The 25620-nt window shown below is 38.7% G+C and overlaps 2 protein-coding genes across 6 annotated transcripts in view; both read right to left on the reverse strand.

Annotated features, from left to right (window-relative positions):
• The window catches only part of MAP3K20 (mitogen-activated protein kinase kinase kinase 20), a 763073-nt gene that overhangs the window by 308032 nt on the left and 429421 nt on the right, over positions 1–25620 (reverse strand). The gene's annotated exons all lie outside the window — the stretch shown is intronic.
• Positions 1–25620, reverse strand: part of RAPGEF4 (Rap guanine nucleotide exchange factor 4) — a 308929-nt gene that overhangs the window by 89504 nt on the left and 193805 nt on the right. For 4 of the 5 annotated variants that reach the window (XM_050751324.1, XM_050751326.1, XM_050751327.1 and 1 more), the window contains 2 exons: positions 2256–2309; positions 1840–1946 (listed from right to left, as the gene is read on the reverse strand). In XM_050751324.1, the coding sequence (XP_050607281.1) occupies positions 1840–1946; positions 2256–2309 (161 nt within the window). The remainder of the gene's footprint in view (positions 1–1839; positions 1947–2255; positions 2310–25620) is intronic. The other variant, XM_050751325.1, reaches the window with a different exon arrangement.

Consider the following 25620-nt stretch of genomic DNA (forward strand, 5'->3'; position numbering starts at 1 on the left):
GATGTGCCTGCTTCCCCTTTGCCTTCTGCCATGATTGTAAGTTTCCTGAGGCTCCCTAGTCATGTTTCCTGTTAAGCCTGTGGAACTGTGAGTCAGTTAAACCATTTTTCTTCATAAATTACCCAGTCTCAGATAGTTCTTTGTAGCAGTGTGAAAACAGACTAATACAGGTCCACAGACTAGAAAAAGAATCAACTTGTGGTGTTGGAGAACAGGACTTACAAATGTAAACATCCAAAATGGTAGTTAGTTAATATCAACATAAAAAGGGCTAGGTAATCAATCTGTCCTAAGAGACGGAATGTGTCTTAAGTGGAATATGCTACTGATAAGACTCAGGCACGTTCTCAAGTCCCACCTCATTTCCAAAATTCTGTCAACAAGAGGGCAATCTAAATGTAACACACTATCAATTTTGGTCTTGTAACATATTCATGCCAAATGCAAGCAGAAGAGTATTAGTTTGCATGGAGTATAGAAAAAATAATCAGAAGAGGAAGAATATGCAATATATTTTTTCTATCTCTGTCCTTGAGAGGGAAACTGGATCTTGAGGCACGTATACTTGGTAGGTTTGCTCTAAGGTGAACCCTGTAGATACTAGATCTAGATCACATTCAACTAACATTTACTGAGCAGTTATTTATGCTCAAATTCCTGAACCAGAACCTTTATAGGTTCTATCATAGTTGGTAGAAGATATACATCCTTCATGGTAACTTTGAAATTTGTATTCTAGCTTTTCAGTATATCTTATGAATTTGGTTCCTGTGAGTCAAATGGGTTTTGACTCATGCCAGTGCTGATGGGTTCTGAGGTCATGTCTAGGCTCAATGGGAAAGAGAGTCTCACTGATCGCTGAAACAGGGCTGTCATGTCTGAACCCTGGGACTGGGAAGACAGAGTGAAGGCTTGTGTGCCACATATTGGCAATTCTAGTCCCTCAACACTTGCTGAATTAATAAAATCAAAAGTTAGGGATTAGACTCGAGTTCTTAATTGGCCCACCATGGTACAGTCATCCCAGAAGGTTCAGCTAACCATGAAACCTCAGTCTTTATCTCTGTCATTTCTTAACTCCAGTGACAACTACAATTAGGAATCCATATTCTATATGAATATATATGTGATACAGAGTTGTGTATCTTACTATATGCATGCTAGGATGGAATCCTACTTTAGCAAATAAGCTCTGTAAAGCACGTTTTGTTCACTGCTGTATCCTTAGGGCTTTAAACACAATAGTGCCCGGCACCCAGTAAGTGCTAAACTTGTGTAATAAATGAATGACTGAATGAATGAAATGATCACTGAATCCGGAAATCAACCAACCTTGGTTTAAATCCTGGCCCTGCCACTCACTAGACTTGTGATTTGGACAAGCAAAACTAATTTCTCCCAGCCTCAATTTTGTTATCTGAAAAATGGTCATACATGTCTAGCAGTGTTATGTGGATGAAATGAGCTAATATACCAAAAGGGATCTGGTACAGGTCTTTGAGTATAAATAAGTGTGCAGTCAATGTTGGTTGAATGTGATCTAAATCTAGTAGGCTTCCTAAAAGTCACTAGCAAACAGAAATTACAAAAATTTTCCTCTCTTTGTTCATCACAACTAAACCAATATCCAAACAACTTAGTTTAGGAGGTGCTGGGAATATTAAGGATAATTAAGCAACTGCAGTTAAGCTGAGATCTAAGACAAGCCTAACCTTCCAGAACCTGAAGGCATTACAAAATGGGCTGCACCCACATGGAAAACAGGGAGAAGCATTTTTGTTCAATTTTCACTAAATATGAATGTGAGCAGGCCACAGCCTTTAGAATTAGCACACATACCTGTATGTCTTTAGGTGGTATTTTCTATCTCTTATCATGTGAGGTGCTCGAGAGAGAATGGCATTTCGTAAAATTTTTCCAGCCCTGAGGATCTTCTCTGAAGGGACCTGGATTGTAATCAGGTGGAAGGAGGGGAGGAGAAAGAAGTGTTTATAGAAGGAAAACAAACCAAACAAATCCTGAAACCACTTTCCAATCTGACTCTGGCTTGGAAAACGTAACTCACTCAGTATGTTTACTTTGTTCACTTGTGTGATATGTCACTGGTTTATGTTGAGAACTGAGACATTGCATATTTCCTGTCTCTAGAAAATGTATCAGAGGCTTCCTGATGTGATGCCCTGACATATGGATCACCTCCAGAGGTACTTAAGAAGCTAGCTCAATGGCTCATCAACCCACCTACATCCCATTACCTTGGTAATGGTGTTAGCAGGACGAAGAGGAACGTGAGGTTCAATGAGAGGTGTCTGAAAAATAAAATGTTAAAGCAAAAGAAAATTAAACAAAAAGTTCACTGAAGAAAATTATGGGTTGGGGGATAATAAGAAACATCAATTTTTTATAAAACTCAAAATATAATTTAAAAAACAAGAGATAAATTCTGCCTAAAGAACTTGAATGCATAGGCATTCAAAGGGCAAAATTAGACCATTCAATTTGCCAACATTTAAATATAAATTATTAAAAATGAAAAACCAAATAGATAGGAATGATTAGATGTTTGTAGGCTTAATGAGAAGAGGAAATAAATATCTATTCAGAGCCTAACAAACATCAGAGCAGAGGAAAAAGCAAAACAAGATAAACATAAATAGAGATTAAAATGACCTGTCTCCAGGGGTGGGAAGAAAGTATTGATATGGGATGGAAATGAGTTATTTCATCTCTCTCTTGTGTAGTTAAGATTCTTCTTCTGCAATTTGAATTTTTAGAAATAAAGTTTTAATTTTTAAATGTGACTTCTTGGCGGTTCTATGCACTCAAGCTCCTAGAGCCCACTGAGGCAGTTAGTACACTTCTCTTTCTTCTACTAAGCAGAAGAAAGTGTACATAGTTCAGGATTCTGTGACTGTCAGATCAGCTCTAGGCTCCAGAGAAAATACATATGATTATCTACATTCTATTTTTTAGATAGATGGGGTCTTGCTTTGTTGCCCAGGCTGGAGTGTAGTGGTGTGATCCTAGCTCACTGCAGCTTCAAAGCCTTGAACTCCCAGGCTCAAGAGATTCTCCCACCTCAGCTTCCCAAGTACCTAGGACTACAGGCTTGCACCACCATGCCCAGTTAATTTTTTTCTGTAGAGATGGGGGGGTCTCGATATGTTGTCCAGGCTGGTCTCGAACTCCTGGCCTCAAGGGACCCTTCTGCCTTGGCCTCCCAAAGTGCTGGGATTATAGACAGGAGCCACAACACCTGGCCTATTAACCACATTCTTCAAATGGAGGTATTGAATGTAATCCCAGAAAAATTACTTCCACACAGCTACATATTAAGCCCTCTAGTCTTACGGAGACCCCTTCGTTTTCTTGCTCTGAAATAATCTGGTAATGGTATTCCAAATGGTGGAGAAAAATTTATCCAGTCAAGGGGAGTGACAGAACCACCAATACAAGGCCATTTATGCCACTTTCAGAAGGTAAGAAAAGATGGCAGATTTATTTCTTATGAGATTGTGGTAGGCAGAATAATTCTCCCCCAACAACAACAGAAAAATCTATGTCCTCATCCCTAGAACCTTCAAATATGTCAGGTTACACGGCAAAAGGGACTCCATGGGTATTTAGATTAAGTTAAGCGTCAAACCAAGGAGATCATCCTGGTGTAAGGTAAACATAAGGGGGCTTAAAAGATGGCAGAGGGAAGCAGAGAAGTCAGAACTGGCTTTGAAGATGAAAGATGCCAAGGGCCAAAGAATGAGAGCAGCCTCCAAAAGATGGAAAAGGAGAAAAACAAACAAAAGAGATTTCCCCTAGAACTTCCAGATGAACGCAGCCCTGCTGACACCTTATTGTGAGCCCAGTGATCCCCATTTCAGACTTCTAAACAACAGCACTGTTAGGTTATTAAGGTGTGTTTTAAACCACTACATTTGTGGTAATTTGTTATAGCAGTCATGGAAAACTGATGTAGAGATTATTATGCTCTGTACTAAAAACCCTACTGTTTGCAAATAGAAGCCATTACAGTGAAAATAAATTGATAAGTTTTCTCTCTAGTCCTAATAAAAAATTAATGGGGTAAATAAAGGCCAATATATAATATTGTACGTAGCTAAATACAAATATAGATGCATAAATATATACCTTTTTTATCAACAAGTTTCAAGTGGGTTGATGCTTTTGATTTATAATAGAATTAAGGAAAAAGAGAAAAGAATACTAAACTTTAAAATAACAGCATAGATAAGATACAGATGTATTTAGAATGGCTGAAATCTCACTGAACCAAATTATTTAAACATTTTCATCACCCCGCTGGCATCTAGCAGACTTTTTTCCCCTCTTGAAATCACTGTAGCACAGATGTCAAGCAATATTATAGTATTTTAGCAGCATACTGTTTACAACCAGCACAGACCAAGAACTATCACTCTAGTCCAATTCAACAGTTGCTTTAAACACGGACTGATTTTGCCCTGAAATAGTCCATGCTCCGTTATGGCAGACCTACTGATGGAGACAGACTATGAGCTCACAGAGTCCCTGTACTTGCACCTAACACCTCAAAGATGACAAGAAATCTTTGATGGCATATCACCCAGAGAAGCGTTCAAACATGCGAGACCATCATACACCAGGACCTTGAAAACATGCAGCTAAAACACACTACATATTTCTAAGTTGTGAGTTCCCAGGTTCTTAAGCCTCTCACCTCTTTTCATTACACAGGTTGGTTTACAGTCTAGGACTGAGCCTCACTGTATCAAATTGTAAAGACCTCTGGTTTCTTGAAAATAATAGTAGAAATCCATTTCTTCTTGTCTTAGAGGAAAGAGGTGCAGATAGGTGTGGTCTAGAGTAGATGGGTATGGGATTCGTTTCTGAGTTCACCTTTTCTTTCCAATGAAAAACCTGCTTTCCTTTGCAGTAATCTTTGAGAGGCTGCCAGAACCAAGGTCAAGAAGATGCCCAGGCTTCTGGACTGGTGATAAGTGTTTATTCTTTGGTAGGTGCAATGAAACATTATTTGAAGATTGCATGTTTTAATTTGTTTCTAAAGAAATGGCTACATTTTAACAAAATGCTAACAAGTGGTACCTAGGCTACTTTATTTTGTTGGACAGCTCCCTTTCTGGTTCCTTGGAACCCTGAAAAGAAAGTGTTACTAAAGCAAGGAAGTATCAAGCTTCAACCAGAACTTTTTCTTTGATTTGCAACTTCTAAGGAGGTAAATGTACACAAGGTTGTCTTTTAGCTAGATAATCATAGTACCAGTTCCAGGACCAAGAGGGTATTTCATCTGTTGAAAGGCAGAATTCTCAGATCCTTCTCTGGCTCAAAGATTTTAGGTTTAGGGGCAACATGATGAATGGAGGATGCCTTGAGGAGGGGATGGTCCCTTTATTTAAATACAACCTCTAAGGAACACATGCAGGGGCAAGCAGGGAAGGTTTTATTTTGAGGGAATAGGAATTTGTCTTTGAAAAGGACACTGTATTCAGTTAGGCAATATGCCACATCCTCAGAACTATGTTGACATATAGAAGTCAAATGCTTTGAGACAGAGGGCAAGCCTGACAGGCAGGCCACGTCCCTGGAAATAGTCACTGGCCAATGCCTGTTCAGGGACCCCTGCATTACAAGTGTTACTTTATTGCCTTTGTGTCAGATTATTTACTTCCTTTTTGGTTTCCCTTGGTTTTCAAGTAGTTTCTTTTGAGAATTCCACCTTAGCTGCACTGTAGAAAAATAAAGGAAAGAATGTCATTTTATGAATTCTTAGGTTAAACAGGAGAAGGAAAGACAAAAACATGGTGATATTTGTGAGAAGCAAAGAAAGCAAGCCAGCCCTAGAGGCAGGTTTACACATGCTGTGCACACATGCTCCTTTACATGTATCTCCTTGCTATATTCTGACTCCCATTGTTTATGGAGACAGCTAAGGCCAGAGACACCTAGGGACTTGCCTGTGCTCACACAGCCAATAACTGGAATTGCTGAGAGTAGACTCCAAGTCTATTTCACTCCAGTGTCTCCATTGCAGATACAATGACCCCATCCACCTGCGGTTTTCTTCTAGAGACATCTTGGCCCGCTGTTTGGAAGAGTCTGTGTTCTGTTTGATTCAAGTTATTGAGAAAATTGCATCTAAGCTGTTCTAGGTCATCAGGTATCAGACTTGATCTGATGAATTTCCAGCAATAAATATTCACAGTGACCTACTGAGATTACATATTAACACCTGCATCATGCTTGGTCTCAATTAACTTTTTAAAAAGCAACCTTGTGGGCTGGGCGCAGTAGCTCACACCTGTAATCCCAGTACTTTGGGAGGCTGAGGCGGGCGGATCGCGAGGTCAGAAGATCAAGACAATCCTGGCTAACATGGTGAAACCTCGTCTCTACTAAAAATACAAAATCAATTAGCCGGGCGTGGTGGGGGCGCCTGTAGTCCCAGCTACTTGGGAGGCTGAGGCAGGAGAATGGTGTGAGCCCGGGAGGCGGAGCTTGCAGTGAGCTGAGAATGTGCCACTGCACCGCAGCCTGGGCGACAGGGAGGGAATCCGTCTCAAAAAAAAAAATAAATAAAAAAGGAACTTTGTAACAATAAAACAACATTTAGCACTGAGGGACTGACTGTCCCATCAGGGCTAAGACAAATATACCAGGGAGAGGAGTAGCAGTCCAGCGCAACCAGGAGTTGGAAACCACTCAGTGTATTTTCCACAGAGGGAATATAATGAGGGAAGTGTTGCACCAGGGGAGGAAAATTTCAGAAGCCAAATAGACCACTGTGAGAGGTAGTGCCAATATTGGTGAAGCAGGAGGCCCTTGAGCAAAGGGACAGAGGGAGAAGGAAGCATGACCAGGGCCTGAGCCAGGTGTCCTGGTGGGAGCTGGAACCCTGGAGGGTGTCCCAGAACCCTAGAGGTACTGCCACTGCCAGAGATGCCGCGGGACCACTGCTGAGAGGGAGGCAAGAGCCTCCCGCATCCGATCTCTCTCCAGCCAGAAGTCGGATAAATATGGAAAAGAATTTCATTTTATAAATGATTAGGTTAAATGGAAGAAGGAAAGAAGCAGCACTGCAGTATCCGTGAGATTCAAAGAAAGAAAACCAGCCCAAAGGCAGAACCAAAGGGCAAAGAGTTGATCCGAGGGCAGCGGCCCCAGGACCGGTACAGAAGAGTAGTTGCAGTGGCCTCAGGGCTGGGCAGGACTGCCACAGCTGCCACCCAGCCCTCTCACTCACTCCCCACACCATATCCTCCCGGGCACTCTTCCTGCTGAGCTCTAGGCAAGGCAGGAGGACAGTGGGACGGCACAGAGTAGGGGCTGCATTTGGCCTGCTGAGTTTGCTTCCTAGGGCCCCCTGTTTGGCCCTATAGCCAACACACGTATAACAAATGAGCCCCGAAAGGCATGGACCCCTCTCCAATGAAATTTTCTAGATTTTGACACATCAATCATGCGTTGATAAAAATTCTTCCTCCCTACCCGAGCATGAAAGAATCCAAATGGGGCTGTGACAATGTGATCCTAAAACAGTGAGGCAGGGAGGACAGATAAAGGCAGAGGCATTCAGCTTTCTTTCTGCTTTTCTTGGCTTTCTCCATGAAAGACTTCCCTCAGGACTGACTGTAATTGGTTTTTGTTTGTTTCTGGAAAGGGGATGCTCTTTCTACTGCCTTGTATTATGTTTATATTACTACTAAAAAGGAGAAACGGAGAGGGAAAATATTCCTTTTGGCACCAGAGCCAATACAGAAATACTAATCAGGTGAATGAAAACTATGAATTTAGCCTCCATTACAAGATGCACAATAACTCCCTGGTAGATTATAATGACGTATAAGGCACTGTAATAGGCCTCACGAAAGACCATATTCAGACCCTTTTGAAAGGGGGTAATTCTTTTTCCTCAAGTACTTGCTCACAGAAGCCTTTTGCAAGGCACAGCATTTTAAACCAAGAGACAAGAATGACAAGCAAGATTGGGACACCACTCCTGCCAACCCAGTGCGGTAAAATGTCAAGCAAGTCCGTATCGAGTCTGATTCAAGGATTTAACGAAGGTCTGTTGTGTGCAGAGCAGTGCATGAAGCTAAAGAAGGAGACTCTGATAAGGTAACTGGCCGAAATGGGCTCTTGGTCTTGTTGAAAAAGCCAAACTTCTATAGGTTAAACAATTACAAGACAATATGAGTCTAATAAATGCTGCAACATTTTGGATTTCAAATCCCCCTTTTCTTATTTCAGCTGAGAACATCTAGGAGGTAGAGAGCAATATTCAGTGTTTTAGTGAAACTGATATACTTTTAGGAGCTATATTCCCTTGTTTTGGCATTTTTGAATAATATAACTAAGATCTTTGAAATGTATGTCTCATTCTTGTAATAATTATCATCAATGTCATCACTCTTTGGGGCCGCCCAGATGAAATTAAAATAAGGACTAAGTCAGACTCATAGGCAGATTTCACTACTCTGAATTAACTCTGTAAGTTTTTCCATTTGTGAAATAATGGAAAAATCATCTAGAGACTTCTTTGCCTTCCACTTGAAGGCTTCTTTTTCCTCCCCAAGTCTTTTCCCCTAAGTTCAAAATTGGCTTAGAGATTCCCAGTTTCAGCTTTCTCTTGTAAAGAGCTTGAAAGTTGTCACTTAATGGCCATGAAAATAATGATTGCTCTTGGGGTCCTCAGAGAAGTGAGGTTGCAAAGCAAACTGCCACCCAGAAATCTGGAGAGACAGGAGAATCCGGAGTCCCGACTGAGAGATTCGCTCACCTGGAAACCACAAACTGGTAAGAATACTTAAATGGTAGTCCTGATGATTGCTGGAGGCTGCATGTGGATTAGCTTGAGAGTGAGAAACTCCTGGGGATGGGCATTTTTAGCTGCGCCCCCACACTACGTGAATTTTACCTACTTCAACCCTACCCGCTTTACTTACTTCAACTCCTCATGAAGAGCCAAAAAAAGGGTCTCCTTGTGGCTCTGGCAAGGAGAGGGAAAGCATCATCATCGTGAAATACACCCAGAGCATTCACCATAATAAAGGCAGACTCTCCAGGGAAACGACTTTAGGAGTGTCTTATCTCATGGGGCAAGGTTCTCTGACTGTAGCCACTCTAGCCCACCAGCCGTCTCCCTCAAGGGAAAAATTTGTCTTGACTGGTCAAAAGAATAAATGTCTTCTTTCTCTCTCCTTCATACACTAGTAGCAGAGAAGCGCAAGTAGAGACAGGTGGGATGGGAGATGCAGATCTCACCCTCACACCCCCACTCCACCAAATGCTAGGACCACCAGTCCAGGCTCCACAGGGATTCAACTCCAACAAGAGCTGAACATTTAAAACATGTACGTGACTAATTTTTAATAGCTGAAATAACATTTTAAGGGCCCAAAGTGACCAAACATTTATGGATTAAGGCTGAGGTGTTTTTATGGTTGCTAAGTACCAGAGAGAAAGAAAGCATTAGACTCAACACAGTTAATAGTGGTCAGTGGGGGAAGGGGATTATTTCATGTGTGTATTTCACTGAGTTGAAATATACTCTCTCCCTGTCTCTCTCTAGAGAGTTATTTGGTTGGTTTTAAATATATTATAACAACTGAGATTATATATTACATATATAAATATATAACAGTTATTTGTTATATTTATTATATAACATATTTATATATAATTCTCTCTATATATACAGAGATCATGATATGTATAGAATTATAGAGAATTATTATATATAAAATAAATAATAGATATTATATATAATACATAATAGATATAAAATAGATTGTATATTATATAAATGTAAAATATCTATAATAGATAGCTATTATATATATATTTTTAAGTGGCTCATAAATCAGGGGTGCTGAAGCCTACAGTGTGTCTCGGGCTGCAGTCTGACTATAAGAAGAGACAGAAGAATACAGAAGACTTGCATGGTGAGTCTGTAAAACTGGACGAAGGAAGCACTTCCAGGAAAAAGGCTGCCTGGATGCCCCGTCAACTGGTCTGGGAGCACTGTTCTTAGCAGGTGCTAGCAAACGGTTCAAGTTTCTCTGCAACATACCCTAACACAGTGCTGCAAGATGGCATGTTTTTAGAATCTGTCAAACCCTAACTTATAGTGTAAGATTGTTTCTGATTCCTTCTCGTGGAGAGAGGCAGCTTCAATTAGATGGTAATCTTTCTTTTAACATACAGGATCTTCTGAGGGTTTGCTTTCTAGGAGGTATGTCTATATCTGTTAGACACTCCTAAGCCAGATATTTAGAGGCAAAAAATAAAATGGTAACTTTAGAGAGGTCCCTGTTCTTACCAGTAAGAATGGTTCCCTTTGAGATCTTATAAAGTAGTTCATTTTTTCCTTACAAATTGGCTTGACTGAGCCTCGATTTTCTTATAATGGCAATACCAACATATTACTATGAAAACTGCATTTGAATAGTAGAAGCTGAGAGATGTACACAAGCCAACCATAATATTCCACAGAGTCCACTGCCCATTATGGTGTGTCTCCCCTTACAAGTGTGATTTCTATGGAAACATAAACTCTGAAAAGGAGTCCTCAACCCCTGTTTCCTCCTTCTTTTGCAAATCTAAGCCTTGGCCTCATCATTCACCCTTGTTTCCAATATGAGAAATTCTGACAACAAAGTCCAAATCTGGGAATAATGTGTTGAGCACTTTTTGGCAATAAGATGAATGTTAAGATTTTGAAGACATGGTTAAATTCTTGCAATTTTCATGGATTGGCACTTATTAGCAAAAGGACTGGAACACTATGACATTTCCCTTTATAATCTCAAATTTTAAAAAAATAGTCTGGTGTGGTGGCACATGCCTGCAGTCCTAGCTACTCGAGAGACTGAAGCAGGAGGATCACTTGAGCCCAGAAGTTTGACGTTGCAGTAAGCCATGATTGTGTAAACTACCATGCCTGGCTGGAATTTTCATTTAAATTAAAAATTTTAAATTCTGTTCCTAAATTTCATTAGCTACATTTCAAGTGCTCCATAGCCACTTGTGCCTTATCCAAGCCTTGGTTATCCCTTGTGTAGAGATCATGATCCCGTCCTAGGAGGTGTGTATGCTTCCATCCCCTGCCATCCCTGCCCCAACATCATCAACCCCATAGCCAGATGATCCTATAAAAACATAGATCAGATCATGTTGCCCCAAACCCTCCAATTGCTTCTCTTCCCACTCCCAATGAAAGCCAAACTCTATAGTCTATAGTGTAACTGTCTGGCTCCTTGCAACCTCCGATCTTACTTCTGTTCTCTAGTCCTCTGCTTAGGCCACACCCTCTCTTCCTTTTGCCTGGATGCTCTCTTCCCAGACAGCCCCATGGCTCACACCCTCACTTCTTTCAGGTCTCTGCTCAAACACACCTTCTTGGAGAGGCCTGCTCTATCCATTCGATAGGATATCGTATCCCTGCCCCAAATCTGGCACTCTTATCCCTCTTGCTATAGGATTTATCGTACTTCGCATTCTATGCTCGTTTCTTACCTGTTTTCTGTACTGAAACGTTAGCTGCATTCATGCATGACATGAATGTCATGTTTTGCTCACTGTTCTACCCCAGTTTTTGGCATACAGAACTACTCAAGGATTTATTGAATGAATGGAAGAATTTCTTCATTGATTCATTCATCTAGCTGACTTCATGGTAGGTGACCAAAGAGAAAACTGAGAGTAATGTATGTGTTCAGGTATATGAAGGGATGTTGGGAGCAAACTGACTGGGTGTTTCCACTGCACTGTGGTGTGAAGAATCAGGTTCAATGAGTTGCAATTGAGTGAAAACTTACTGATAGAGAGGAATACTAAGTAATTCCCCTCTTCCCAGTCCTTTGTTTTTTAAAATGGACTGGGTTTTGTGTCTGATAAAATGATGCACAAAATCAGTGCTTCGCAAATTTTAATGACTGCATGAAGCCCACGGGGATCTCATTAAAATGCAGATTTTTGTTATGTTGGTCTGAGATGTTACCTAAGATTCTACATTTCTGCCAAGTGATGTCGATGCTGCTGGTGTGGGAACCACACTTTGAGCATCAAATAATTGGATGGGTATCAGTAGAACCCTATGGATCTATAACTTCATAATCCTTACTAACGTGAGCATTTCTAAAGTTGGATTTAGTCAATATAATCATAAGGTCATCACTCTAACAACATTTATGTTATCTAAATAAGCCAATATGTTTTCCAGTTAAAGGAATTATTGTGCAATCACATTTGTCTTTATTTTTGGAATACTCAAGTACCTTACAGGAAAATCAAATACTTACAATTTATTAAAGAAAATGCATTTGGCCTTTAGGAGTATTTGAATAATATACTTAATATTCACAAATAACACACTTCAAACTTTGTAAATTACAAATAAACTATCTCAACCAAATTCATTATATAAACATTTCATAAGGTTTCCAAGAATAGATAAAAACACAACATAATCCTTACATTACCCTCCTAAGAGAATCAGGGAAAAAAAAATCACACTCCATATTTATGAAATTTAATAATAATTTATGAAATTAGTATTTGAAAATGAAGGAAAATGTTTACATGTGAATTTAAATCTCAATAGTGTGATTTCAGTATTTGCTGAATGGATCAATCTTTATCCTTATTCTAACTAGTTGAGGCAGAAGAGGGTCACCTTGGCCAAGCCCCACGGCCCCCGCCACTTGGTACCACTGAGACTCCCAAAGTGCACACATTGGACCCCAGAAACCCAGCCCCTCCCCTACTGCCCTCATCAAGGAATTGGATTCTGTAAAGGATGGCAGAGTGTGGGTCACAAGCTTGGGCTTTAATTGTGTTCAGGAAAGCCAGATTTCTAAAGCTTGAAAAATTCCAATCAAAGTTAGCATTCTCTCCCCACCAGAAGAGATGGCTACTAACCTGGGATGTTAAAACCTAAGTATAGAGAATAAATTTATAAATATTACAAGCATGCATATTTACAATTGACATCTAACAAGATTACAACTATCTTAGATACCCTGATAGAAAGGCAAGTTTCTGTTTCTTAAAACTTCGAAAGTTTTTTCTCAAGCCCATTGGGCATACAGTAGATACATCCTTTAAACTATGTCACAGTAACAAACTTACAATAACATCCTATAAATAATAACATATAATGATTTACCATGTTATGTAATTCTAGTTTGAATAAAAATACATGTGCAAACGTTAGTTTATTTCATGGACACTTGAGAATGTCATCTGTTGTGCTCAGCTGATTTATTAGAGTTCAAAGGGTACTATTCTGGTAAATGATGCTAAGTTAATCATAATCCTAGGTTTGGGTTACAAGATGTTTAAAAATGAGATTGGCTCAATTAGAGACACACCTACTGAAACAATCTGAGAAGCTACAGAAACTGCTTTAAAAAATATAGCACACTACAGGTGACTTTTCTCATCCATGGTGCTTTGAAGATTCATAATCAATGCATCAGATGAAACACCTGAAAGGGAGATTAGTGATCGGGTTAGGGTATTCTTGATTTTCTCGATTTTGAGGGATCTATGGGATATATTTCCGCCAGACACCAGTCATATCCTGAGTGCACCCTCAGGACCTCTCTGCATTTCCTGAATCTCTGTTACAGTACATATTTCATTGCTTACACCACAGTTATTGATATATTTGTTTCTCCAAGTACCACATGAAGTCCTTAAAATAAATAATTGTGTCTTTGTTACCTCCGAATCCCTGTGGTGCTTTGTGCATACAGATTGTTCATTAAATATTTATTTGATTAATATGTAGAGAAATCTCTGAGGAGTTTTTAGCTAGAAGTGGCATGAAAAGAATTTTTCCTCTTTTCATTTCTGAAATTCCAGTTTTGCTCTTCATGGTTAGATATCAAAAAGCTAAGTTTATTGGATGTTGGAAATTAATTTGTGAACTATTTTACTTTTGCTTTTTCCTTCCTAGGAATAACATTTCCCTTCAGTTCAAATCTGTACTAAGGTATTTTAGGTTGGACAGAAGATATATTAATTTCTTTCTTTTTAAAAACTTTTAAGTTCAGGGGTACATGTGCAGGTTTGTTATATAGGTAAACTTGTGTCATGGGAGTTTGTTGTACAGAGTATTTCATCACCCAGGTATTAAGTCCAGTACCCATTAGTTATTGTTCCTGATCCTCTCCCTCCTCCTACCCTCTACCCTACAATAGGCCCCAGTGTGTGTTATTCCTCTCTATGGGTCCATGTGTTCTCATCGTTTAGCTTCCACTTACAAGTGAGAGCATGCGGTTTTCTGGTCCTGCATTAGATGATGGCCTCCAGCTCCCTCCATGTTCCTGCAAAGGACAGGATCTCATTCTTTTTTATGGCTGCGTAGTATTCCTTGGGAAAACACATTAATTTCAAGTGGACACCTTTATATTTCCTTTAGATCAAGGAAGTTCTAGAAAACAGATTGTCCTGGAGCCTGAAAACATTCTTTTCCACCATCTTGACTTCTTATTTTTACCTTGATAGACACAAAACCAGTTTTGAGTCTTCGTTGTTTTGATAAGTATTTCTGACTATTTTTAGGGCAGTTCTAAGAATTATCTAAAAGCTATGGTATGCACATACATATATCTAAAATTGTGCTTATAGTTTCAGAGGTTAATGGACTTCTGGAAGTCCATATATAGAACCTAAATCTGAACAAGTTCATTCCTAACACCTCAGAAATCTACTGCCACATAAAAGCCCAACAAAAATGTTGTACATGCATTCACTAAAAGACATACTAAAATGTTCAGAGTAGTGCTATTCACCATAGCCCACCACCAACAGAATGAACAATACATCGTGTAGTCCCATAATGGAATGAGAGGAAACAATTCACACCTGCATGCAACAATGTGGGTGCATCTCATAAACCGAATGCTGAATGAGAGAAGCTGGATACAAAAGGTATACACCAGATGATTTCACTGATATAAAGCAAAATCAGATTACTATACTCTTAGAAGGCAGGATAGTGGGGAGTGGCTAGAAGGAAACATGAGGTAGGCTTCTGGGGTGGTGGTGACATTCTGTTTCTTGATCTAAATGCTGTTTATATGACTGAATTTGTGAAAATGTACTGACCTAAATGATGTGTGCACTTTTTTTTACATGTATATTCTATGCTTTAATGAAAACTCAGAAGAAAAAGTCTGATTTAGAACTTCTCATCAAAAAAATTTAAGAAAGTACTTACCAACCCTCCATTATACAAATGAGGCATACAAAAAGGTAAAGGAAACCTTGGAATTTTGAAGTTTATAAAAACATTTGAGTAGCACTTGCTCATATGTAATCCTGATCTACAGCCCAACACGCAGCAATTTTCCTTTGGGAATGACTCGAAGGAGAAAAGAGAATGCGTATATGCTTGTATGCATGAAAGACACCCAGAAAAAAATTGTTACCACCACCAACCTCCACAGAGGGGAGTCTTCAGGAGGAGGTCACCTGGCTTGACAGTGAGCCTAGCAGAGCACGCAGCATTTTTAGTAATACTCATTCCTTCAGCGATTCTGGAAATGTTTAAGAAAACTGATGGCAAATGTCAACTATCTACTACTTAAAATACCACCAACACCCTCAAAAGTATGTAAACACATGAAAAATCAAAACCAGAAAAGTGTTGAAGTTCATATGTTATTAAATGTTTTATAGCTATTTTATTTAAATACTAGCTATACCTGCCAAAGCATATATTTTCCTAGCAGATCACAGAATAAAATATTAATGCATCCTATTTATTCACATATTTCATTGCAAATATAACACGATCACATTCTTCCTAGATTTAACACTTAGGAAGCCCAATGATTTGAGTCTTAACAACAGACAGCTGTCAGCAGCCAACCATAGCCTTCTGGAGGTACAAGCTGAACGTCAAGTCTCAGAAATTCTCACAAACACTTTTAGGCAAAGTATTAAATTCAAAATAAGTGAAGCACATTTAATGATATATGTTGCAGAATCTCTACAGTTAACTTTTTAAGTTAACGAACAGTCAGAAAGTGCATACGGTTTTATAGGCAGTCGTTACCCACTTGTCACCTGTCAGTGTCAGCACTGATAAATCGGCAGGTAGGGCTTCCGAAGGTCAGAGGGATGCTCACGCCTCCTCTGTTGGCTGGCTCAAACCGAGGAAAGGCACATCCAGTAGAACCCTTTTACGTATACACAAGTATTTTATAGAGCCAGAAGGTTTGTGTTGGGAGAAGAAGAAGGGAAGGGCAACAGTTGTCCAGGGTGGTTCAAGGAATCTTCCCAGAGAAGGCGGGATTTGAACGGGGTCTTTAGGATGAACAGGGTTTGACAGTGAGGGAGCAGAGTGGAATTGCAGGCTGGAGCCAAAGTCACACAGGCAGGAGTTTAGGTATTGCAAGTCCCCTAGTCTGGCTGTAGCTTACAGCTGGAGTTGGGAGGAGGTGAGAGATAGTGTAGGAAGAGTATATGTGATGATAAAAATTCACCGTTGTTAAGAATAGACACAGAGAATCAGATTACCAATTGTAGTCAAGGCATATACTCAGGTACAGGTTTTTACCTTTTCCTATTTTTCCATTACAAAATAATGCATGCTCATTGGAAAGTATAAAAAAGTTTAATCTTCCAAAACCAACTACTCAAAGATAATTGTGTTAATATTTTGGAATATTAATATTCAGCCCCTGTTTCTAATTGTGGGTTTTGTCTTATTTTTAACTGAAGTGTAATCATACTCCACGTAAAATTTTGTATCTTTCCTTTTTACATAATGCTAAACCATAAGCAATTTTACATGTTGCTATAAACTCTTTGTAACCATCAAAATTCCTTTAAATGTATACAGCATAATTTAACAATTTTTTTTTTGGTCAATGTGTCTTTAAGTTTTTAATGATTTGCTAGTAGTATTAATATGCTATGAACTTAGGCCAAAAGTTTCCCTTACCCACTCGTATTTGGACTTATCTTCTCAGAATCAATTCCCTGAAATAGAAAATCCAGGCCATGGATTATGGTTCCAAATGCATATTGACAAATTATGAATCTTGCATTGAAGGTAACTTTGGATGAGATATTTCTTCTGAATAAACTCTTAGAAAAGTGGTCTATCTTTGGCTGCTTGAACATAGCCAGTGTCTTTATTAAGACTAATACATATTAATGTGGAAGAAATAGATCAATTAAGACAAAAATGTCCAACAGAAAAACACAAATACATTCTCTTAATATTTAAATGCATGCTATGTAAACTGCCTTAGGCCATAATTTTAATAGCATAGTAACTCCCAGTTGGGAAAGGTAAAATAATTACCATGAAAAAAAGAGGTCTTTGTCCTACACTTTGAATTAAAAATAATGCACTCAATTGACTTTTGTATAGTCCTCTGCATGTGAATGTATTTATCCGTATTGATTGAAAATTTTAAAAGATTTTTTTCTACCTCAAACAATCTAGTAGGCAAAAGCTACAATAAACAAAACTTTAGTACAAATACAGGATAAGAATATGCAAACAAATAACTCTGATAACCTTTAAGGACTCAGAAACCTGAGAGCAGTAGTATATTTGATCTAGGTTCGGCAACATTCCTGGAAGAGCAAAAACCTATTGATGTTTTCAAGAAACCTTTTAAGCCTTTGCAAAGCTCATCAAAACAAACATGATCAAAGTCCTAAAAGCATACCATATAAAATATGGACGCAAATCAGAAAAGTAGCATACTACATAAAACATGAAGTTCATTTCAGATCAGGTTCATAAACCAGGTTCCCTAAACATAGTTTTGTTTTCTTTTATCATCAAGTTGCCCTAGTACAGATGATGGTTTCAATTAGATATGCCAACAGTATTCTAAAAGGCCAAAGAAATAAGTAGCATGATATATTAAGCTCTAAAATTTGATTTCACTCATATTTTCCTCCCTTCCCCTTTCTGTATTTTTCTAATTTTCAAGAACATGTATAAGAAGAAAAAAACAAAAACCCTACAATAAAGAGCTGATGGAGGCTCACGCATGCTTTAGAAACCTGGCATTTCTACCTGGAGGTCACAGGTTTTTTATTCAAAGTAATTTGAAAGGCTTTAGACATACTTAACAGCAAGTACAATGAGAAGGAATCAAATGCTATTGTGTTCTTTTATTGACTAGGAACTTAAACTGTGGACATAATTTTTTTGGAAGTACGACGAGGATTATAGCTCACCCTCAGGACAGAGTTTCACAGTATCTCTTCGAGAAAGGGGAAATGTTTGGCTGCAGATGACACGACTACAACAGCCCCTTGACTAAAGCTTTCAGGCAGACTGGGGTTAATCACTATAAGAGTAGCTTGTTTTGAGAGAAAGCTCCAAGTATCTCGATCCCATCTGCTTCCTTTACGTGAGACTCCAGATTCTGGAAGGGTTGGGTTTCGCAGCCATGAAACAGAAACAGCTGAAGTGTGGGAAGGTAGTCAGTCATGACTCGCTGTGCTGGGACACAGGCCCACCCTGCGCACTTGCCCAAGATAATAAGAGGACGCCACTGCTTACCTGTTTTCTTGCCTTTCTCTCTACCTAGCATGGAAACACTACAAATCTCTGCTTTGTGCCCCTCGGAACTTTAAAAATGGTGGGCTGTATTTTCAAGCAAATCTCTTCCAAAGGCAGAACTTTCAATACATTACTGTCTTATCACATAAACCTAAAAGGATTATTGAGACCTGTCAGTTTCCTTCTTTTTTTCTACAGCGAGGCTCCTCCCAGGATGCAGACTGGCAGCCTGAGATGTTCCCATGTTTGTGGCTACAAGTGAGGAAAACCTGTTCCATGCAATTTAATCTATGTATTAAGTGTTTTTATTTCAAAATTTCATAAGTAAAATGCCTCAGGTGATTGCAAATACCATAAATAATTGATCTATTATTAGCTGGTAATATCATTGCATTTTCTTACTCCAGGAGCCATTTGGAGAACTATTTCTCTCTAATTATCATTAGGAGGTTAACGTTGTGATCTTACCATATTTTTAAAGAATAAGTTGGGAACCTTTATGAAGACATGGAACAGAGTGAACTCTGAGAGGATGTGGTTCCTGCAACAACCGTTCTCAGGTTACGGAAGCAAACGCATATGCAAAAGCAAAACAGCGGGTGACAGGCAAGACAGTGAAAGGGTTTTCTTGTCTGATTTTGGGTTGTGAGGCAGGGGAAGCCGTTCCATTCTCATCTCATTTGTTTAGCGTGCTTCAGCACAGGAATCCAGGGGCAGGGAAGCCAAAGATTTGAAGTAGGTTCTGAAGACAAAGGAAGGTTTGTGGATTTCTCCTATAAGAGACTATTCCAGGCCCAGGCGAGGATAAGAACAAACATTTATCAAATGCTACGTGCTAAGTGCATCACATCAGTTATCTTCCTGAATACTCACAACAACCCTTTGATGAGCTCTCATGATTCCCATTTCACAGATGAGGAAACTGGCAACTGGCAGCTCTGGGATAGGAACTCTCTGGTTAACCACGTGCACTACTGTCTGCTGCCCTCTGAGGAAAGTGTCCTTGCTTACCTTCCCCTAAAGTAAAGGCGATTCTCTAAAAAGAGCCATTCTGGTCATGTCATTTTTCTAGTTAAACACAGTGCCTCCCCATTCTTCTCGGAACAAACCCAAACTCCTTACCACTGCTTTAAAGTCTCTTCAGAACGTCACCTCTGCCTGCCTCTCCAGCCTCAGTGGCTCCCTTGTTCCTATTGTCCAGAATGGTTTTTAGCTTCTCAAATACGCCAAATGCTTTTGTTTTGGAGGTTTTGCCCAATCTGTTCCCTCTGCCTAAAACATGTGTTCCCCTCCCTTTTCCTGACTTCTCCATCCTTCAAGCCACACCAAAGTGTACCTTCCTTAGACAGTTCTTCCCAAGCTCTCTAATACACACTTCTGAAGCTGCAGTGTCCAGTGCAGTGGCCACCAGCCAGATGTGACCTCTGCACCCTTGAAACACAGCGAGTCTGAAGTGAGATGTAAGCATGCAAACACGTGCCCAAGTATGATGATGGAGAACAAGAAGCATGCAAAATATATCAGTAACATGTTTTATTCATATATTGGTTATATGTTGAAATGAGAATATTTTGGATGTGTTAGGTTAAATAAAAATACATTATTAAAATTAATTTTACCTCTGTTTACTTTTTAAAAATGTAGCAATTAGAAAATTTTAAATTACACATGTATCTTGCATCCTATTTTTGCTGGACCATGCTGTGACAGAGCATTCTGCACTTCCCTTTGGTAACACACATTACAGTTGTAATTACTTGGTTACTGACTTTTTTTTTGTTTTTTTTTTACCAGACTCTAAGATCTAAGCAGGAGGACCATGTTTGTCTTATTCCACTGGTACTCCAGTGTTGAGGCACCTGGCATATAGCGTGGCTAAATGGAGTTGTTGAAACAATAAAGGCTCATTAAAGGCAGACATCCGTTAGGAAAAGGGGAGCAGCAAAATGCTGTCTCCTTTAGCAAAATAGTAACGTGGCCCTTTAATCTTAGAGAGGAAGAAAGCAGATGGCGGTTCTGAATTTGAGCTAAGATAATTTAAAAATATATTACCAGAAGTTTTTGAGACCTATTGCAGAACATGGTGACTCCAGTTAATATTAGGTAATTGTGGCGCAAAAGTAATTACAGTTTTTGTTATTACTTTTAATGACAAAAATCGCAATTACTTTTGCACCAACCTATTGTGAATTTTAAGATTGCTAAGAGAGTAAATTTCAAATGTCTCATCAAAAAAAGAGATATGTTAATTAGCTTGATTTAATCATTCCACATTGTATACATTTATCAAAATATCACATCATACTCCATAAATATCTGTAATTATTATTTGTCAATTAAACTCTCTGAAAACTGCAAAGCACCATTAAAAGAATATATGACCAGATATATAAATGAGAGGAATCAATTTTATCTTATTTATAATAAAAAAAAAACTTGTTGAAAGCATACTATGTCTCAGGTACTGTGCTGTGTGAACTTTATACGTGTGTTCTTATTTAATCCTCAGGACGAAGTGAGGAAGTAGATTCTATTATTATCAACCCATTTTTCAGATGATGAATCTGAGTCTTAGTTTAAGTAACTTGCTCAAGGCCACATAGCTGAGAAGTGGCAGGGCCAGCACTGAGCTCAAGCAGTCAGCTTGCAGTCTTCTTGCTGGCTTGCTGCTATGAATGTACTGCCATAATACGGCTTCCTCAGAAAGTGTAAAGAGAAATCTCTGCCCTTAAACACAGGTTCTACCCTAATTCTCCTAATCATTGATTCTTCAAAAGCCTTAATAATGATAATCAAAAAAGCATTTTATCAAGTGCTTACTCTTTGTCAGACATGGCAATAAGAACTTTCCATGGATTATGTTATTTATTTTTCACAATAACTTCATGAAGTGAATATTTTTCATCTTTATTGAGAAAATAATAAAACTAAAGAATAGTGAAATTAGAAACAACCAAAGTGTACAACATTATACAAATGGTTAAATAAATGATACTGCACCAGAATTAAGGAATATTTTGCCACCATTATAAATAATGCTTCATGGAAGATTTAAGAAATATGGTAAAAATGATTACATTAAAAACCTAATAGCAAGAGTATTCTTTCTCCCCATTCCTATTCAATATCATACTGGAAAGTCCCACCTTGTGCAACAAGATGAGAGAAATAAAGAAAAAGCACACAGATTGAACAGGAAGAAATCAATCTGTCTTTACTTGCAGATGACATGATTGTCTATGTAGAAAATTCCAAAGAACTCCTGGAACTAATAAGCAAGTATAAGGTCAGAGGATACAAGGTCATGTACAAAATACCAATTGTTTTTCCATATATCAGCAGTGAACAATTGGAATTTGAAATAATAAAATACCTCTTAGAACATCATCCCTCCAAAATAAAGTACTTTGTATTAATCTAACAAAAAATGTACAGGGCATATATAGAGATAACTATGAAACACTGACGAAGAAAATCAATGAACATCTAAATAGAGACATATTCCATGTTCATAAATTACCAGACTCAATACTGTTAAGATGTCAGTTCTTCTCAGCTTGATCTATAGACCCAATGAATCCCAACTGAAATCCCAGGAATCTATTTCATAGATATATAGACAAACTGATTCTGCAATTACTGGAAAGGTAGAGGACCTAGACAGAATACTGTATTATGCTGTTCTTGCATTGCTATAAAGAAATGCCTGATACTGGGTAATTTACAAGAAAAGAGGTTGAACTGGCTCATGGTTCTGCAGGCTGTACAGGAAACACAGCGGCATCTGCTTATGCGGAGTCCTCAGGGAGCTTTTACTCATGGTGGAAGGTGAAGTGGGAGCAGGCACTTCACATGGAAAAAGTAGGAACAAGGGACAGAGAGTTGCGGGGAGGTGCCACACTTTTACATGACCTGATCTCATGAGAACTCACTATGACCAAGACAGCACCAAGCCATGAAGAATCTGCCCCCATGATCCAATCACCTCCTACCAGACCTCACCTCGAGCATCGGGGATTACAATTCAACATGAGATATGGGCAAGGACAAACATCCAAACTATATCAAATAGTCAACACAACACAGAAGAAAAAGGTGGAGGACTCATGCTACCTAATTTCAATAATAATATATATTCTCATAGTAGGAATTCTTGATATGATGTAATGAAAACAGTAGAACTTGATGGTCTTCTCCCCAAAATCCATAATCCTAGTCTAATCTTCAGAAAAACATTAGACAAATTCCAAGTGAGGGACAGTCTACAAAATGCCTGACCAGTATTTCTTAAAACTGTCATGGTTATCAAAAACAAGGAAAGTCTAATAAAGCTAGCAATTAAGACAGTGAAATATTGGTGAATGAACAGACATGTAGATGAATGGAACAGAATATGAAGTCCAAAAATAGACCCACATAAACACAGTCAACTGATCTTTTAAAAAGGAACAAAGACAATTCAATGGAGAGAAGACAGTCTTTTCAACGAATGGAGCTGGAAAAACTGGATGCCCATATGCTAAAACAATGAATCTACACACAGACCTTATGCCTTATATGCACGTCTGTACCTCAGAAATGATTATAAACCTAAATGTAAAACACAAAACTATAAAATTTCTAGAAGAAAATATAGGGAAAAATCTAAATGACATTTAGTTTGGTGATAAGTTAGATACAACAACAAAAGCATAATCCATGAAAGAAAAAAAAATGGATGTTGGACTTGACTGAAATTAAAAACTTCTTCTCTGCTAAGGACACTGTTAAGATGAAAAGTGAAACCACAGACTGGACTGCAAAACTCATATCTGATAAAGGACTTGTATCCAAAATGTACAAAGAATTCTGCGAACAATAAGAAAAGAAGCAAATTTTTTAAATGGGCAAAAGATACCTCAACAAAGAAGACAGATGGTAAACAGCATACGAAAAGATACTCAATATCATCTGTCATTAGGGAAATGGAAATTAAGCCAAGAATGAGATACCACTACATATCTATTAGAGTGGCTTTAAAAAACTGACAATACCAAGCTGGCAAGGACACAGAACAAAGTAACTCTCATTCACTGCTAGTGGGAAAACAAAATGGTACAACCACTTTGGAAGACAGTTTGGCAGTTTCTTACAAAGCTAAATATAGTGTTACCACACAATCTAGCAATTGTGCTCGTAAGAATTACCCAACTGATTCGAAAACTTCTGTCCACACAAAATCTGCCCACAAATATTCATAGCAGTTTTACTCATAATTGCCAAAAAATGAAAGCAGCCAAGATGTCCTTCAACAGAAGAATAAATAAATAAACTGTAGTACATTTATATAATGCAACACTATTCAGTGTTAAAGGAAAGAAACTATCAAGCAATGCAAGGACATTGAATCTTAAGCGCATATTGCTAAGTGAAAGGCTACATGCCGCATGATGTCATTTATATGACAGGTTGGAAAAGGCAAAACTTTATCGAGAGCAAACAAATTGTGGTTTCTATGGCTTCAGACATGGAGGAGGATTAAATAGGTAAAGCACAGGGAATTGTTTAGGGCAGTAAAACTATTCTGTGTGATACTGTAATGGTGGATACATGACACTATACATCTGTCAAAACTCATATAACTTTACAGCACAAGGAGTAATGTGCAAATTTTAAAAATCATTTAGAAGGTTAGGGTATCCCAGGATGGAATGCATACTGTGACAAAATAATTTTATAATAAATGTATGAAATAACTTCAATGAAGGGAGTGGCAGAGCAGAGGCAGGTGAGGAAGGTGCTGACTTAAGAAATGAGTAGAGCATGACAGACAGAAGGCAAGGACACTGCACACAGTGCTCTATTCTACTTGATAACATTTGTTTCCCATGGGGGCCCAGGCAAACAGTTTAAACCACTGTAAATGTATATGGGAGTTAGACAGTTAAATAAATAGATGGCAGATGGTACAAGCCAAATTTCTCACTGTTGAGAGTGGGAGGTTACAAAGAGGCAAGGAGAAAGGAGTAGAATGATCCATGTGGTAATGGATTAGAGTTGGAGAAATCAGTATGAAGTCATGCTTAGCCAAACATAGATACAGACGGTTGTCTGTGTGCACGTGTGTACTTACAGATATGTGTACATGTACAGGTCAGGCTGCACACATATATTTCCTTGCTATGTCAGATGACATGGCTTAAGATATCCTAGTAGCAACAGCACGCCTAGCACCAAGCTCTTGTTAACACCAATCTTTCATCAAAGGAACCAAGAATCCTTGGCAAAATGGCTGCCTCAGACTAGAGCAGAGAATATATATGCAACTCGTTGTGCCACAGGTAAGGCAGTGCTCGACAAAACAAAATAAAACAAAGCATAGTGATGGGAGTGTGTCAAAGGAATACAGGAGCCAGGGGAAAGAGCTCCCAGTGGCCAAAGCTGGAACAATTTGAGCAATAAAATTAATATGGTAGTATTGGATTATAACCCAAAGTATAAAATAAATATCCATGAGTGCATAGTGATATACAAAATGACAGCATAAACCAATCAACATGGGAAAGGAGACAAATCCCCCACACAGAGGAATTCCAAACAATGTAGCTATTCTGCTATCAAGAAGCTGGAGCCTAGCTCCTTGCTCCTTAAGTGTGGGCTGTGTGCACAATGACTTCCTTCCAAAGAGTTCAGTATGGAAAGCAGGGCAGGAGTTGTGGGAGAGTGACTTTACAGTGGAGAAACTTGCAGACACTACCTAAGCCAGATGATCAAAGTCAACATCAACAGTGATATGTCATACTAATAGTATATATTCTTGATATGGTGTGATGAAAATATGGTCTTCCCCAAACCCCTAGCCCCAGTCTAATATTGAGAAAAACATTAGACAAATCCCAATAGAGGGTCATTCTACCAAATACCTGACCTATATCCCTTAAAACTGTCAGTCATCCAAAACAAGGAAAGACTGAGAAACGGATAGCCAAAAGGAGCCAAAGGAGACCTGGCAACTGAATGTGAAGTGGCGTCCTGGATAGCATTTTAGAATAGAAAAAGGATATTAGGTAAAAATGAGGGAA

This window comes from Macaca thibetana, chromosome 12 (genome assembly GCF_024542745.1).
Source record: "Macaca thibetana thibetana isolate TM-01 chromosome 12, ASM2454274v1, whole genome shotgun sequence".
Classification (NCBI taxonomy): Eukaryota; Metazoa; Chordata; class Mammalia; order Primates; family Cercopithecidae; genus Macaca; species Macaca thibetana.